This window comes from Anoplophora glabripennis, unplaced genomic scaffold, assembly GCF_000390285.2.
Source record: "Anoplophora glabripennis isolate ALB-LARVAE unplaced genomic scaffold, Agla_2.0 scaffold893, whole genome shotgun sequence".
In the NCBI taxonomy this organism is placed as follows: Eukaryota; Metazoa; Arthropoda; class Insecta; order Coleoptera; family Cerambycidae; genus Anoplophora; species Anoplophora glabripennis.
This window is the reverse complement of record NW_019417053.1, coordinates 40,652-58,542: the sequence shown is the minus strand read 5'-3', so window position 1 is coordinate 58,542 and position 17,891 is coordinate 40,652. Positions and strand designations below refer to the sequence as shown.

The following is a 17,891-nucleotide window of genomic DNA, read 5'->3' as shown; positions in this document are numbered from 1 at the left end:
TGTGTGACTGTGAATATTAGGTACCTAGCATTGTTCCTAGAGCAATCCAAAAACGTTTCCGACAGTCAAACACAATAGCATATTTGATTCGAAACAGTGGATTTAGAACCTTATATAAGCATTTTATCAGATTGCTTATGCCTGTGACTGTCGGAAATTGTTTTGGATTGCTCTAGGACAGCGCCGGATTTACGCTTGTGATGCCTATAGGCAGAAATTTGGTGGGGGCTTAGTTAAGGGATTGAAAAAAACATTATTTTTTATGCGTCTATTTCAAGATTTTCTCTCGAATTTGTTAAATAAATAATCTGTTTAGTTTTCAAAGGAATAATTTAAACATTGCAAAGAAAATAAAATATTATTTTCTCTAGGAATAAAAATTTACAAATTAACAAAGATTAGTGAATATTTTTCCCACTAATTCAATTATAAAGTGTAGTGCATAATAATGAATTTTAGTACTAAAATAATAATAATACTTTTGATTAATTAATTGATACTTAAAAAAAGTTTTTATATTTATATTTAAATTATAATTAATCTATATAAGTTGGTAAAATTTTGGTTACAAATTATTTAACACTTTATTATTACATAATTTACAATAATGCTTTTCGAGCTTTCTTGTCAGCAAAATCAGCAGAAAAATGTTTTCATATTGGTGGGGGCCTATAGGCAGTGCCTAGTCTGCCTATGCCTAAATTCGGCACTGCTCTAAGAACAAAAATATTGTGTACTTACTTATACAGGGTGTTTGTAAATAAGTGCGAAATATTTTAAGTGGGTGGTTGCCGAAGTTATTTTGTGAAAAAAGTTCATATAAACGTAGGTCGAAATATGCTTCGTTTCCGAGATACAGAGTGTTTAAATTTTAATTTTTGATTTATTTTTATTAATTATTTCAAGAGAGTTTTAAAGATATTGACTCGAAATTTGAAAATCGCTTTGGAGGGATAAATGTACATTTTTTGATGTGATCCGAATATTACTACTTGCACCAGTGGCGTCCGTGCAGGATTGCCATAACTTTTTTAATAAAAGAAAATGATACGCTACTGACTTTTTCCCGTTTGGATATTTTTATAGAAATCCGCCATCAATTCTGAATGAAATTGCTCTCTTCAATTTTTTTCGTAGGATGCACCGTTTTTGAGGAAAAAAATAAATCGTATTTTATTGCAAGTTGTATATTTTTAATTTCTACAGGGATGGCCAGAAGTACGGAATAAAATTCATATCTTTTGAATGAGTTATTCTTTTTTAAAACGCCGAAACACGTTAACTGATTTTGATTTTTTCCCATCTTTCGGTTATATAATAATTTTTTTTTTCAACCCCCTAACCCCCAGCTACCCCTACTTTTTTTTTCAAATGGAAACATAAGGCATGAGGGGGCTCGTTGAAAAGCTTATAGAAAACCGAATCCAGCCATACCAAATAAACAAGTTTTATTTTTTCAATAACAAGTTTTTTTTCATTTAGAAATTGAAACAACTAGATAATTTACAAAAATAAACTCAATGTCGCAAATGCTGAAAATGTCCTCCATTCACTATTTGGCATTCTCCAAGACGATAGTAAAAGCTGTCCACAGCATTCTGAATGACTTCAGCTGGTAAATTATGCATCTCCGCCCTAATCTTGTTCTTTAAATTCTCAATATTATCCGGTCTGTCCTGGTAGACTCTTTCTTTCAAATATCCCCAAAGAAAATAATCCAGGGGTGTTAAGTCGGGGGATCTTGGCGGCCATTCAACTGTACCCCGTCTACCAATCCAGCGATTTGGAAACATTTCATCTAAGTATCTTCGAACATCAATACCAAAATGTGGGGGAGCGCCATCTTGTTGGAACCAAATTCTTTCATTCGGTATATCTGGATCAATTTCATGAGGGAAAATCACAGCTAGAGCAGGTATCAGGTCAAATGTTAGGAAATCCAGGTAGCGTGCGGCAGTAAGATTTTCTTCAAAAAAGAATGGGCCCAAGATTCTGTTGTTGATGATACCTGCCCATACATTAACTTTTTGTGGATGCTGCGTATGCGATTCGCATGTCCAGTGTGGATTTTCCTGGGACCAAAAGCGATAGTTGTGCCTGTTAACCACTCCATTTAAATAAAACGTAGCTTCATCCGAAAAAAGTACGTCTCGTTGAAAACCATTATTGTCGTCACACCGTCTCATCATTTCCTCACAAAATTGTAATCGCCTATCATAATCGTCTTCCAAAAGCTCTTGGACAAGACATACCTTATAGGGGTGGTATTTCTCTTGTTTCAGAAACATTCGAATTGCAGTTCGAGAAGCATCGTGATTGCGGGCCAATGAAACAGTTGAAGTATGAGGATTTTCAACAAGTTCTAATGCAATGTCTAATTTCTTTTCTTCATTCAAAGCACGTGCCCGTCCAGTTTTGGGCAAAGTCTGTACTGTACCGTGTTCCTCAAATTTGTGAAATATTTTACTAACTGTCCCTTGCGAGATTTGGTTTTCGGGATATTTCGCATTAAATAAATCGCGCACTTCAGCCTGACTTCTTATTTTGTCTCCACATCCAAGCAATATCAAGATTTCGATGCGTTGCCTTTCCGACAATACCATTGCAATTCAGTAAATAACTTGATTTTGACACAATAGTAACGTTTCGAACTCCAATTTACAACTAAAGCGAAAAATTAACCAGAAAGCCTGGCAAGTAAGTGGTGCCAAAAAAACGCAACATAAAAAATATATCTTTTTTGCGTTAGCAGTGATAGGTACAGTTTCAAATTCTTTATTTTATTCTGTGCAAATTCATGGAGGATAACACTGAAGATAATTAAATTTTATTTCACTTGTTAAGTAGGTGTTTTATACAACCCTAAAAACCTTGCTATTGAAAAAATAAAACTTGTTTATTTGGTATGGCTGGATTCGGTTTTCTATAAGCTTTTCAACGAGCCCCCTCATGCCTTATGTTTCCATTTGAAAAAAAAGTAGGGGTAGCTGGGGGTTAGGGGGTTGAAGAAAAATTAATTATTATATAACCGAAAGATGGGAAAAAATCAAAATCAGTTAACGTGTTTCGGCGTTTTAAAAAAATTAACTCATTCAAAAGATATTAATTTTATTCCGTACTTCTGGCCATCTCTGTATATTGATACATTATCTAGTAGGTTGCTGTCAATATTTCTAAATAAAATACAACCATCAATTTTTGAGTCAATATCTTTAAAACTCTTTGAAATAATTAATAAAAAAAATTAAAAATTAAAATTTAAACACTGTATCTCGGAAACGAAGCATATTTCGACCTACGTTTATATGAACTTATTATGACAAAATAACTTCGGCAACCACCCCTAAAATATTTCGCACTTATTTGCAAACACCCTGTATATATTTGTAAATATCCATATCGTATAATGTTTACTCATAAGCTAATCACCCAGTAAGACCTACCATAATCTTAACCCCCGTCAAATATCTATCGTAATTAAAAATTAAGTATATAAGAGTTCTAATAAAATAACAAATGATTTTTTTGAATTTTATTTGCCGTCTGTAAACCTCTAAACAAATAAAATGATCTTTCCTGCCGCCTTGTATATAATAGTCGTTTTCTTTTGCTCACAGCTTTGAATCATGATCACTGAATCCGGATCAGACAAACACGAACTAGATCCATGAATCCAATTTCGAAGAGAACGGGATTTTATTTACTGTCGACATTCGATTTGATTTTCATATCGTTTTGGTATACCCTATTCTTCTGTGTACAATTAAAATAAAAATAGTAACTCCCTTCGAGGAAAAAAGAATTTTAAGGTTATATTAAATATGTGATCGTGATCAAAAGTTCGTATCACAAAAAAAATTTGATTCATAGGGGAAAGGGGATTACCGATCCTCTCATATAAAATCTGATATGTTCCAGAAACAAGAAAACAACTACGAACATAATTTTGGGATCATAACGCGTTTAGATCCGAAAGCGGCAACCGAAAGAAAGCAACTATTAGCCGTTTTCTTTCGCTCTCAGCTTTGAATCATGATTACTGAATCAGGATCAGACAAACACGAACTAGATCCATGAATCCAATTTCGAAGAGAACAGGATTTTGTTTACTGTTGACATTTGATTTGATTTTAAATATCGTTTAGGTATACCTATTTTTCTGTACATAATTAAAATAAAAATAGTAACTGCCTTCTTACAGAAAAAAGAAACCACTACAATTTTAAGGTTATATTAAATATGTGATCGTGATCAAAAGTTCGAATCACAGAAAAAGTTTGATTCATAGGGGAAAGGGGATTACCGATCCTGATCATATAATTTGACAAGATCCGGAAACAAGAAAACGACTACGAACATGATTTTGGGATCATAACGCGTTTAGATCCGAAAACGGCAACCGAAAGAAAGCAGTTATTATCTGTATGTTGTCGTGACGCCAAGCGTCGTCCTTTGCCTTAAAGTTTTATATTGAAAATGATAACATAATTAAAACACAAATAAATGTTTCATCGCCTACAGAAAAAAACTTGTTAGTAATGAACGTCTTAAAGAAAATGTAACGACGTTCATTGTCGACGGGTTGGCAGTGGGTACTGTTTATTTGTTTTGTATGTTCGATTTATTTCTTGCTACATATTTAACACAAAAACTGATTTTATAAGTTTATAGTTAATAGGTATTAAATAATTACAGACAATTTGAATTTTTGCCTCTATTTGCGCTATGAGAAAACATTTCGAAAAAAATATATTTTACCTTTTTGTTTCGCAGTGCTGCGAAAACAGATTTTAGAAATGGATATAATAAAGTCAAATTAGTTTTTCAAATAAATAAATTAATTAATTAATTAAATAAATACGTAAATTGTTCAGGAGAGGCAAAAGAAGTGTTTTACGTTAATAGGTAGAGTTGTTTCAAAATCTTATGAGCTTTGACCTTCATATGCGCAGAAACATAATTCCGACCGTCGCCTAAATTATTCTACGTCCTAAAAACATTACATCCATTATTCACAGTCTATCTTGAGCTCTCGTAGCGTAAACAAGCCTTTGCTCCGATTACAAACATCATAATAAAATGCCCTATTCTTTATTATTTTAATTTAAGCAATAAAAAAATATATAACGAATGTTCGCCAGTTGACTTGTAATGAGGCACGTGGTCTAATTCTGAGTCAATGTTTTCGCAACGTGCTTATTAGAAGAATTATGTGGATACGCCACGCCTTTCGCGCATTTCGCAGCTCATGAGATTTTGAAACTGCTCTACATACCTATTCTTTGTTGTCATATAATTTGACTAAATAAATGCATCATTTGGATCTAAGTTAGAGTGAAATATTCATTGTTATTTATTTTTTATTTTTAAATTTACGCCAGGTGGAAAATGTGTATACAGAATGTGTGCATGTACAAAATTATAGATATATACTTATTTTATACAAAAATAATATTTAAGATACACAAATGGCACACAGATATGTGGTGCAAGAATAGAATCCATCCTAATAGTTTGGTTTTTGCACCAAACGGACAGTGTATATTTTTTATACTAGTAATCTACAGAAATCTCATTTTTCAAAAATGTGAACAAATTTAAGTTACTGCAAATAGTTTCCATCACTTTTATGCTAGGTATGCGAATAAAACTTCTTCATGTATTTTACTGTAACCTTAGTATAAATCAGAAAAATTTCATAAATGCCTTATGTAAACTGATGAATACGGTGCAATCCTTCTCTGACATTATGGTAGTACTTATTTAAATACTAAATTCTGTAAAAACTGAAGACACAAAAGACTATGGCGGTAAATTTATATTTGAAATAACAGTGACGAAGAAGCTTTAGACCTAAAGGCTCTTTCTTATTTCGATTCTTTCAATTTCCAACATGTTTGTCTGTAGGTATACGCACTGACCAAACAAATCTATTTTTTTAAACACGTCCCCACTGCTGATGATTTTCTCTAATGTTATTCATCATTGACTAAAAAAATCGGAAACCTCGTATAATTTTAAAATCGGTTGCACATTGCGAAACTTTCAAGCTATAAATAAAAAGTACCTACGGCTTAGTTAAAGTTATTGCGCTGGATGGATTTCGTATAGACTTATTGTTAGAGCCAATAAAGACCATAATGAGGCAGGTCTCAGTGACTAGCAGATCGATTGGCCGTCCTAAGATAAGGTCTATGAGTCAAGTTCACGAATATATCAGAGTATTTCAAAAGTGGAGGGCAAAAAGTTAGAGACCGAAGTAATCAAAAAGTTAATCAGTTATGTGGGCAATTGGTAGACAAAAATATAAATAGTCCAGCAATATTTTGTATCATTAATTTATGTCTTTAGTTGGTGTACATATTTTCAATGGCATTTTGCGGTTTTTGCGTACATTGGTGCCTTTTTTTGAGAGTCATTTTTAGGCTAGACATTTTTTTTTATTTGTTTCGGAGTTAGGACAGTCAAAAAATCAAAATTCGTATCAGCCTCAGTATGTTTTTTTCTGCAAAGTTTATATTACAAATTCTCTTTCATAAAATTCTGGCGTACTTAAATGTTTCCTAAATCTAAGGACTTTGGACGGATATATAGTACAGAATATTTTTGGAAAAGCTTTATATGGACTCTTTCTTGATTTATTTACATATCTTCTCCTTGATATCATACATAAAAATGAAGACAAACACGGCAGCGTCACTAAACATTGAAATAAATATCTTTATGTGATTATACACTTAAATTGCACAAAAACACTTGTCTAAGTAGTACTATGGTTTAAATTGCAATATAATTTTATATTAAAATAAAACACAACAATGTGCTACACAAATTCTATTTAGATTCCAAACTAATACTTATTTACATAGAAAGTAGCGAAATTGCTTACCGTCCTACAAACTCCTTCTCGTAAACAGATAAACTGACAACTAAAATAAATGCAATAAATTGAAACGGTGACGACATATTTGGACACTCTTGTTTAACCAAATTAACGTTGGCAGTTTGTCTTTTACTAGCCTATCCTCCCGTATAATTGGCACATTTCAATCGTGTAAACAATGATCAAGTACGTAACTGCGAAACTATTGGTCGCACTCTCATTTTGTGCGTATTACTCACGCTTCAAGTTTGTTGTTATTTTACTTGTTTGGATTAATTTAAGATATCTGGCATCGATTCAACGGATGAAATGAAACTGATAAGAAAAAAGAATAAAAACATACCGTATTTTGTTTAGCATTTTATACTTTTTTAATACTACCTTTTTTAACTCTCATAAATGCGCCGCTGTCTATTTTTTTTAAAAACTTCAACGATTTTAAAAAAACATTTCATATCGACCATATTAGTAACTATTTTATATTGAAATATGGTGAAGCGGTTTGATTTTACTAAATTATTTTTCATTGTAGTTTCCCCCTCTAACAGTTAATTTAAAAATGGTGAAAATTGGCAACGCTGATATGTGCGCGATATGATACAACTACTTCCTGGTACTGGGCAGTAGACGCTTTTCAGATATTCCCAAAGAAAAAAATTTAACCGGATAAGATGAAGAGACCACGATCAGACCTACCTGCAAATCCAACGCTATAACACAGACAATATAACTTATCGCCAGCTATTTTGTCTGTGGCTATAGTAAGACACTTTTTTGTTGGAACTATATTATTGACCTCTTAAGTTTAACCTTATCTTAGTAACAGTATCTCTTAATCAGAACAATAGATGAATCGAGTACCTTCTTTATTGCAATTACACCCTTATTCCCCTATTATTTGAATGTCTTGATATTAGTTTGAAACAAATACCAAATTTTTTAAAGAAAGTACCACTTAAAATATCATATTGTGTGTCGACCACTTAAAATATCATATTGTGTGTCGACACGCTCACGCTAGAAGACTATAGAAACAGTTTTTTCTACACGAATTTTCGATTTATTTTTTATGCTACACAAAATTATTTTAGCAAAAGCCAAATAAAAAATATATTTTTCTAAAGGTCGCTCACAATTAAATTTATGAAATTGTGACCTTTTGTCACATTTGTCACAAGAGCGGGCAGTTGCCCTCTCTCTCTCTCTCTTGGAAGAAAATCGGAAAATTGCAAGGAGCAAAGATCACTGCCCTTTGTGACAAACCAGGTTCTCACTTTAGTTTAAGCGTTGAGTGAGAAATAGTACGATATCTCACTAAACGGTTTCACTATCCAAACGTCATTAATCAACGACAAAATATCTTTCGAGATATTTACTTAAGACACCCTGTATAGTTACACAGTTAGCGAGCCATTTCTATTTTCTTAGTAACGCATGGTGGATAAATTATTTTCACCTGGCAAACCAGAATGATAAAAAGTTTATTTTTAAATGGAGTGGCGGGCCAACTAGATAAAGTCAAGTTCTGGCACGATCAGAATTTTTTTCACTTTAGATCTCCTGTTCTTTTTTAAACCTAGCCGCGACAAAAAAATGGTTTTCACAGTAAATTATGACAAACAAAATTACAAATATTTTTGAAGTTGATCTTCTTTACGTATCTCGGAAAATGCCCTCCAAAGGGATTACAAGTAAATCTTTTTCTACTGACTTTTTTTTTACTGGCGGGGATCTCACATAAATGTCTACATTGCACAATGGATAATGCATCACTGATTGGTTATAATTTCCTATAGAAAACTAGCAGAAGTTTTTTGCCACTTGCCACCAAAAGATTAAATTATTTGGAGTCCCCTATTTTCGATTTGGTTTAATTTATTTATTAAAACCAAATGTACGAGGGTGGTCTGAAAAGTTTCCGATCAAACAAAGATACAAGACATTTTTTCAGATTTTTTGTTTTATTTTTCATCATAGTCTCCTTGTAACTCTATACACTTCTCCCAGCGATGCTTCCATCTTTGTAACCCGTCCAAATAGTACTCGGCGTTTTTCTCTGCAAAATAATTGTTCACGAAGGTGATTGCCTCTTCATTTGACGAAAATCTCTGTCCTCCGAGCGCAATTTTTAGATGAGGGAACAAAAAGAAGTCGCTTGGGGCTAGATCTGGTGAGTAAGGCGGATGGTCAAGCAGTTTAAACCGTAATTCATGGATTTTCGCCATGGCAACCGCTGAGGTGTGAGACGGTGAGTTGTCTTGATGAAACAGGATTTTCTATTTATGCAAATGTGACCGTTTTTCCTCAAGTTCTGCCTTCAGCTTGTCAAGTAATGATGCGTAGTATGCTCCTGTAATGGTTTTTCCTTTTTGAAGATAATCGATTAAAATAACTCCATGACTATTCCAAAAAACAGTCGCCATCACTTTCCCAACCGAAAAAACAGTTTTTGCTTATTTTGGAGCCGGTTCCCCCTTTGCAGTCCACTGTTTGGACTGTACTTTTGTTTCGGGCGTATAATGGTGTATCCAAGTTTCATCTACAGTAATTAATCGGCGCCAAAACTCGGATTTATTGCGCCTAAACTGCGCCAACAGAGCGTTGGAAATGTTCATTCGAACATGTTTTTGTCTAACGTGAGCAAACGCGGCACCCAACGCGCGGACAGCTTTCTTGTGTTTAAATGTTGATTTAATATGTGACAAACACGTTCTTTTGACATGTTCATAACCTCTGCTATCTCTCTCACTTTAATTCGGCGGTCGTCTAGCACCATTTGGTGAACTTTTGGGATGTTTTCGTCGGTAGTTGCAGTTTTTGGACGTCCTGAACGTTTATCGTCTCCCAAGCTCTTACGGCCATGTTTAAATTCAGCTGCCCAAAATTTCACTATGGTAAATGATGGTGCAGAGTCCCCATACACAGAATCCAACTCATCTTTGATTTGCGTAGGCGTATTGCTTTCAAAAACAAATATTTAATGACAGCTCGATACTCGATTCTGTCCATTTTCATAAAAACACTCACATCAACTCACTCAAACGACTGTTACATAACAACTGCGCGTCCAAAATGGCTGAAACTTTGGTGAGTAACTGTCAACAGATGGACAACGAAATTCACTAGCTTTTATTTACGAGTGCTGCCATCTTCATGTTGAGGTCAGAAACTTTTCAGACCACCCTCGTATATACATATTTATATGTATAAGTTAAATACATAAAAAATAACAAGATAATTAAAGAAAGATGGCAATATATAATAATAACACATGATATCTTCTGATTTCATTAGGTCAAGATGTAAATAACAAGAGCCACACAAAATTTGACTGACGCATTATTTATCTTGTAAGATTATTACCGTTGAAATGTGAGAAAGGTAAATTAGAATAATGTGGCCATTTTCTGAGATTTCAGTAGACACTGACCTTTTAATTGAAGTAGGTTAGTCTAAAACTTAAAAAAATAGATAGCAAATTTAGTAACAAAAATTAAAGTTTAATGGAATTATGGGTATTTTTCTCTAGAATGATGCATAATAGCAACATATACAATAATTTACATTTTTTAAGGAAAATGAAGTAATGTTTCAAAAACCATCTGTAATTTCGAGAAAACGAAATTGCGACCAACAAAAGACATGTCACAAAATACAAAACTGTTTAATGTTCTTAACGATCCCTATGTTTTGCGTAAAAAATATTCATATTTGGAAACACTCACAACTTCCCTTTAACTAATGTAATAGGTAAGAAAACAAAATTGTACCTACTAATTGTAAGATAATTTGACCTATTTTTTTTTTATTTTCATTTTCACGACTACACTTAAAATATGGCCCATTTACTTATATACATCCTATAAAAAAAGAAATAGAAGAGTGAATTGTGGTGCTCTATTCTCTATAAAAATTAAAATTTATAACAGAGAATTATGTGCTGACGAGAGGAAAAAAGCGCAATTTTGGCAGTATCTACATAAATTTAATTTTTTATAGAATGATTTGTATTTAAATTAATATATGTATACAGGGTGTTTCTGAAATAAGTGTGTTCCTTTAAATGGGTGAAGAGGGCACGAAACTGAGCAACTTTTATTAATCAACTAATCAACCCTGTGCATCTTGTGCATGTGCACGGCCAGAATACTTCGGACTCGCTACATGCGTGAAGCGCTTCTCTAATTGGCTGATATTCCACGTGACTTCCACAATCAAGCAAATCTTATGGTAGGTCGGTATGTCTTGTGTTCTTTACTTGTATGTTGCAGTATTACTTAGCCGGCGTATAAAATGTTTTCTGATCAAGAACTAACAGATATGGTGTTAATGTACGGAGAATGTCAGTACAATTTAAATGAGACTTGTCGTTTCTATGCGGTTCGTTTTACCGTAACAGACGACAACTTAACAGTAGAACAGTGCAAAAGGCAGTTCGAAGGTTAACGGATACCGGGAATGTCTACCTGACATATGAAAGTCGTGGACAAGAAAGGCCGCAACATGTTTTCGACAATGAAGAAAACATCACACCTAAATCTCGTTGAGGAAGATTCGAGGCGCAGTACATTGCCGAGAAGTTTGTGTTTTTAATAGTACCGTGTGGTGTGTACTACAGGAACAATTATTACACCCCTATCATGGGGTTCAGGCATTAAATAATAATTATTTTCAGCCCCATGTGGAATTTTCTCAGTGGTTTCGACATCAAATAGCACAAGATCCGGATTTTACAAGCAAAAGGTGCTTTTCATGGATGAATGTTGTTTTACTAGAGACGGCAAATCCTTACGTTGTACAAAGATTTCAATTCCAGCTACGGTTTTCACTGAATGTGAGATGTGATGTTTTTGGTGACAGATTACTCGGTCCGATTGTCCGTGCTATCCGCAAGTTTAAATGGTGGTACAGAGTTTTTAACAAACGCCTTACCGGATTTGTTGGAAGACGTCCCTTTACACACATGGAAACAACTTTAAACAATTTTTTGTGGAGCATATCGTCTATTGGTAAATAATTTGTTTATTCGTTTAATTTTTGTGTTACTTTTAAACGCTATTTTAATAAATTTAAGCATTTTTTACACAAAATTTAAACCGCCAAAACCGCCATCCATCAGCGCACTGCGACGCGCAGCAACATCGATATCTTCTATATCGAAGGTACAGCTGGTATCAGGGAAACCTTCATATGATTTTTTTTCAATTTAAGACGTAATCTGTTGCTTAATAATGCTCATTTTTGTACCCTCTATCATCTTTTTCAACGAACGCTCTTATTTCAGAACACCCTGTATAAGGACATTGGAAAAGCAATCATAAATGAGTAAGTAAGTGAATAGTCATATTGATTAAATTGTTTTTGATTTAAGAACAATATGGCAAATTAGAGTTTATTCTATTAACTATGAATTTCTTATAATTTTATCGGGCGTAATATTGTATTAACATCGAAGTAATATGATCTGAAGAAGTCACAACATTATTTATATCTTTAAAAATATATTTTTTAAATGTCTAATAAGTTAAAAATATAAAAATAATAATACAATAAAATAAGGTAAAAGTATAAAGTAGATAAGTTTTACAGGTAACCAACGTTTCTAGAAATTTGCGAACGCAAACGTTTCGTGTTCACAATACAAAGTGATAAAGTGATCAAAATAATGAAAGGGTGCGATGTAAATATTTTACTTCAATCATAATGTTACTACTTGAATCATTAATATCCATATTTCAAAAATAACTTGATGTCATGACACTTTTATCAATATGTGATTATAAATTGTAGGTATAACATTTTGGAAAATGGTACATTCCAGTGAAATGAAATAAGAACACATGTTCCATCATAATAGTCAGTCTGTGAAAAAAAAATTACGAGCAAAAATTACCAAGTCCACTAGTGAAATAATTCATGTATGTAGATGTGACATGTTTGTGGATAATCAAAGGTTAAAATTGCATACCTGAAAAGCTGAAATTTGAACGAAATCTCTTAACTTTTTTAATTAATTGTTTTTAATTTAGAAAATGAAGTATTTTGGGGCAAATGTTTATATTTTTTTTGTTAATTTTTAGCATAAAATCCGTCATAAAATTTTATCCAAGTATTTCAGTTACGCTCTAATAATAATAGGTGGATAACTAAAGGAAACGCAATACCTACAAAAATAAAGAGGATATCGCGACACTGATGGATATATAATATAAAAATTATTATAATTTGTTCTTATTGAACATTTAAAAATGTTTTTATCAGTATTTATATTTGTAAATTATGAGACCTGTTCCATATTTACAGATAAAAGTTTAAAAAAAAATAGATTCCGCAACAGAGCATAACTTTCGGTTAAGTGAAGAACACCCACATGTTCCAAAATATTAAAAGTTTCGTGTGGCGATACGTGGCGGTGGACGCAGGCGCTCGATCTGAAGAACGACCCACAACGCGCTTGAAGGTGCGCCGCGACGGCCGCCGCCTTCAACGTAATCGATCGGGCGTTAGGGGGCGCGTTTGTCGGGGCAGTTCGCAGGGTTGCTGCTTGTAAGGGTCACAGATAGTCCGATAGTAATTTGGCTCAGAATGGAGAAAAAGCGGCGGGCCGGCCAAGGGATATGCGGTGCAGTGGTCTAGTGGTTGTGTTTGTGCCACGGAAGGAGGTGTGAGCCAGCGGCGGGACGACAGCCGCCTATAAGAAATGCCGTGATGGCAAGAGAGGTATACGGAAATTCGTTTCTAATTTGCATGGAACGGTGGTACTTTTTTTATGTCGCTACATCTGTGTTGAGCTTTTGTGTTAATGTGTTGTCGTACTCCGGTTAAGCTGCCCTGTCTGTTCTGTCAGTGCCGATTTCAACCTACATTGACAATCAATTACCGACAGCACTGCTCGCCATCTATGTCGAAAAATGGCCTGAAATCATAACCTTAATTTAAATTGATAGCGCGGTATTAAGCACCCCTAGATGTAAACAAGTCGTTACAAATTTATTACAAACACTGTTATATTCAGAAACCAAAAAATTATTTTATTAAATTGCTCGTATAGACGGAAACTAATTAAATAATAGGTTGATAATGAGTGGGAAGTTAATAATTATGATAGAAATAATCGTATATTTATGACTTGTGATTGACAGAGAGACTTATATGTGATTAACTGTGGACCGGGGGTTTAAGCACCGGCACAGTCAAAATGACTACTAGTCGGTAAGTCTCGATCGGTAGTGTTTACACACAGCGTGGCGCGCGGTGCGCGTCAAGCGGCTACAGCGGCAACTAGGTGCAGGCATCAGACAGGGTGGTAGGTGTGGAGTAGGTCAGGTCACCGCGAGATGCGGTCGGGTGTAGACTTGTGAGTAGGCGGTGGCGATAATATTTGAGACTAAGACATAATGGGTGTGTTACAGGAATCCCGCGGAAAGAGACCCTTCAAGTTATGGGACGGGCGGCGTAGCGTGCGCAAGGGGTTGGTGGTGGGGAGTCTCGAGGAGCTGGTGCAACGCGGCAGGGATAAACTTGGCGTATCCGTCGGGGAGCCGGTGCGGCTCGTCCTCGAAAGCGACGGCACCCAAGTCGAAGACGCCGAGTACTTTCGTACACTACCTGCCAATACCATTCTTCTGCTGCTCAGACCAGGAGAGAGATGGTTACCGGCGGGTGTGGACGTCATTCGAGCAGGTAGGTACTCCCGTCCTCACCGCTAATTCATATCTCTTATATTATTTTCTTTTAGTAGCAATCTCTGCCATTCCGAAAATCGTATGCGAGACAATTCATGCGCTGGAGCTGCACGATGAGACACCCTCATGGAAAATTATGGATAACAAGGGACGTGTTACCGTCGTCTTGCACTGGGACCAGCGTTCGGGTCCTTCCAGGGCTTCATCCGAAACGCCATCACCCGCCCCGGGCAAGTTTTCGCCCAGCAAACGACCGTCTCTCGTGATTCAGACCGGACCCGGGGGCAAGAAGGAAACGATAATTAACGACGTGTACGTTCCTGCTCCAGCTCAGCCCCAACCGCGATACTCCAGCCCCCAGATCACTGTGATAAATCATGACGACGTGAAACCTGTTCACCGACTGTCCAAGCAGGGCAGCAGTTCCTTGGAGAGTGCTACCATTCACATTCATACACCCGAATGCGCCCATCATGCCCACATGCCGCGTGCGGGCAGCCCGCAGAGCAACGGAGCCATCGAGTGCGACTTCCACTGCTGCGCTCTGCACGAAGAGGGTAGGAAGATTGCCGTGCACAAGAGTGTGGCGACGTCGCCCATCCAAGACACGCAGCAAACTTCTCCTCAACCTCCCTCATCCAGACATGTACGTTTTTTAGATATTGAAGGTGGCGGCCGAGGCGGGCAGTCCGAACACGAAAGCTCCGAAAGCGAAACGGAGAATACCGTGATGGAGGACGAGGCCGTCACCTCTGAGAAGTTCCTGCTGCTGATCGATCAATTAAGCGTAGATCAGAAGCGTCATTTAAGCATCAAAGATATAGGCATCATCTTGGAGAGACTCAGCTCCAAGATTTTGGACGTGGAGCGGCTAGACCGAGAGAGCGAAAGCGACGACTGCTACAACTGGACCATCAAAGCAACGATCAGAGGAGACGTTCTACGTGAGCTGGGAGTTATTTATAACGGAAACTACTATGCCATCTCCGAGCATCCCGGCTACAAGGAGGAGAACGAAGGTATCGTGGAGGAGGCGGAAGAAGAGGAGGAAGAAGAAGATCGGCTGTGAATCGACAAGCTACCGACTGCCACTCGTCAAAAAGCACAAAGCAGACTAGTAATAAAATAAGCAGGTGCAATATCACATATCGGATGTGAAATCTTCGTATCTGTACTGACTGTCTAAAAAGGTGAATCGCGCGCTGCGGGGGAGGTGCAGGGCGATTTCTCGACTTCCACGTTCGAAACCGTGACCGTGTTGTCCATAAAAAAATTTTTATCAACTTCATAACTAAACTAGCTAATGGACAGACAGACAATCGCAACGATCGTTCGATTTTAATCGTCGGTGAAAATAACGGCAGAAAACAATGTTTTGTATAGGTATTGATCCTGTTAAAAATCATGTAAATCATTTATAAATAATAATAAATAAAAGTAACTAAACGCTTCATGGTTGTTTGTTGTGTGCGGGTTTCGCCGGCGAACAGCAACAGCGCGGGATATCTCATACCCGACGACGACTGTATAAAAACGCGCTCTTCGTCGCCGCAGGACATTTTCAAATATCTACCCCCTGAACGAGGGGCAACTAGTTTATAATTGCTTTGTACTTTTTATAATTATTATGTGGATTGTACTCGAGTACTTAGCCGATATAAGATTAATTATTTTTAAGACATTCCTAGCAAGTTCATAGACACGAAATATTTATAAAAAAAAGTTGTTTAGGGTATTAAAATATTTACAATTGAGTTACGATTGTACATTGCTCAATTAAATTTGTTTGATATATTTCTCTTGACCGATATGTTGTGATATGATAGATATATTTAATGAACGGATGAAATCATTCTGGTTATAGCTAATTTTTCATGAGAATGGAAAGAACTGTAGGTCTATATTAGATAATTTATATACAATTTAATTAAATAACCGGGTGCGACATTTGTCTACGATCGCTTTAAGAAACTCCCTGCACCGCTTTGTGAATTTGTTCAGGTACAGAGCAGCATTTCCTAAATCGACTGTAGAGCGGCACCGGAGGGCGAGACATAGTGAGACGAGGATGTGCCGCAGAACGGAACTTAGTTTAGAAAGAGGATGAGGAGGAGATTTCAAATGGGGTGAAGAACATAAAAATGGGTGCATGTTCCATCCCGTCACGTATGTTCTAAACTCTACAACCACTGCCAGTATTCAGTTTTAAACATTGGGTATAAATGAAGTGTTCGTGTAAGTGTTGTTTTCATCAGCTGACGGGGCGGGGCCGTCGCCCGGCCGTCCGAGTGACCCATTTCCGCGAGGGCGAAGACACCGAGTGCCCTATAAGTTGTACTACTACGCCCCTGACGCTGTCGTACTACTACACATAACTACTGCCACCTTCGTGCCTCTCATCCGGGTCGGGCCGGGCCGCCCGGCCCGCTCGCCACGTGCCGGGACGCCACCGGACAACAAACACTGGAAAATGCACCGAAACTGCACTGCGAAATTAGGATCGGGCACGGGGCGAGGGGGGCGGCGACCGAGGTCGTTGACTCCAGCGGGAGAGGAGAGGCGCTCTGCTCCTGTTACGACACACTGCCCTATTTTCACGGCGCGTTCCACCAGGAGGGGCGACCCTATCACTCAATCTCTGATATTATGCAATACGACATCATTTCATCGTTATTAGACTCGGGAATGCTGGTCTGCTAGGACAGGTGGCTGGCAGCATGGCCCCAGCCCTCACTAGACACATGTTCTTTTTGCATCTGCAATTTTTTCAATCAGAATTATTACATATTTAATCATTTCCCCCATTGTTTCCAGATATTCCATTGTTTTCATTAGTAAATTCAATGTTACTAGATTATCTATTTATTTATCGTTTTGTATACACCTATATAAATTTATATATTAATCGGTGATAAAAAAGTAGGAAATGAATTATTCAATTTTATAATGTTCTTAATTTCAATTTATAAAACGAACTGTAATTTATATATACATATAAATTTATAAGTCGAAAAATATAAAGGTACAAAAATATATTTAGTATGTTTCAATTTTAACAATAAAGCGCTAAATTACAATCAACACTTTTTGATTTGATTTTATAGAGTAAACAAATTCATTATGAAACACATCCTATTGGAAATTTGTATGAAAAATTGTATTAAAAAAATACACTTTTTTACATTATTTAATAATAATACATATATTGTAAGTCATAACATGACAAATTCTTAAAACAATTGTAAGCGAGAAATTGGGAAATACATAATGTTCATAATGTCACTCCAAAATATTTTTAACTAAATCTTTGTGGATTTCATGTT

The 17,891-nt window shown here is 36.1% G+C and overlaps 1 protein-coding gene across 1 annotated transcript; it reads left to right on the top strand.

Moving 5' to 3' along the window:
• The first annotated feature begins 13,468 nt into the window (after window positions 1-13,468).
• LOC108914172 lies at window positions 13,469-15,637 on the top strand. The gene is made up of 3 exons (XM_018719906.1): window positions 13,469-13,603; window positions 14,296-14,566; window positions 14,622-15,637. The coding sequence occupies exons 1-3, from the start codon at window positions 13,592-13,594 to the stop codon at window positions 15,635-15,637; spliced, it is 1,299 nt and encodes a 432-aa protein (XP_018575422.1). The 5' UTR covers window positions 13,469-13,591.
• The last annotated feature ends 2,254 nt before the right edge of the window (window positions 15,638-17,891 follow it).

What these genes read in the sequence shown, in the direction of transcription:
- LOC108914172 (XM_018719906.1), top strand. An exon ending in TGTGGACGTCATTCGAGCAG is followed by an intron (nt 14,567 to 14,621) that starts GTAGGTACTCCC and finishes ATTTTCTTTTAG; the next exon opens with TAGCAATCTCTGCCATTCCG.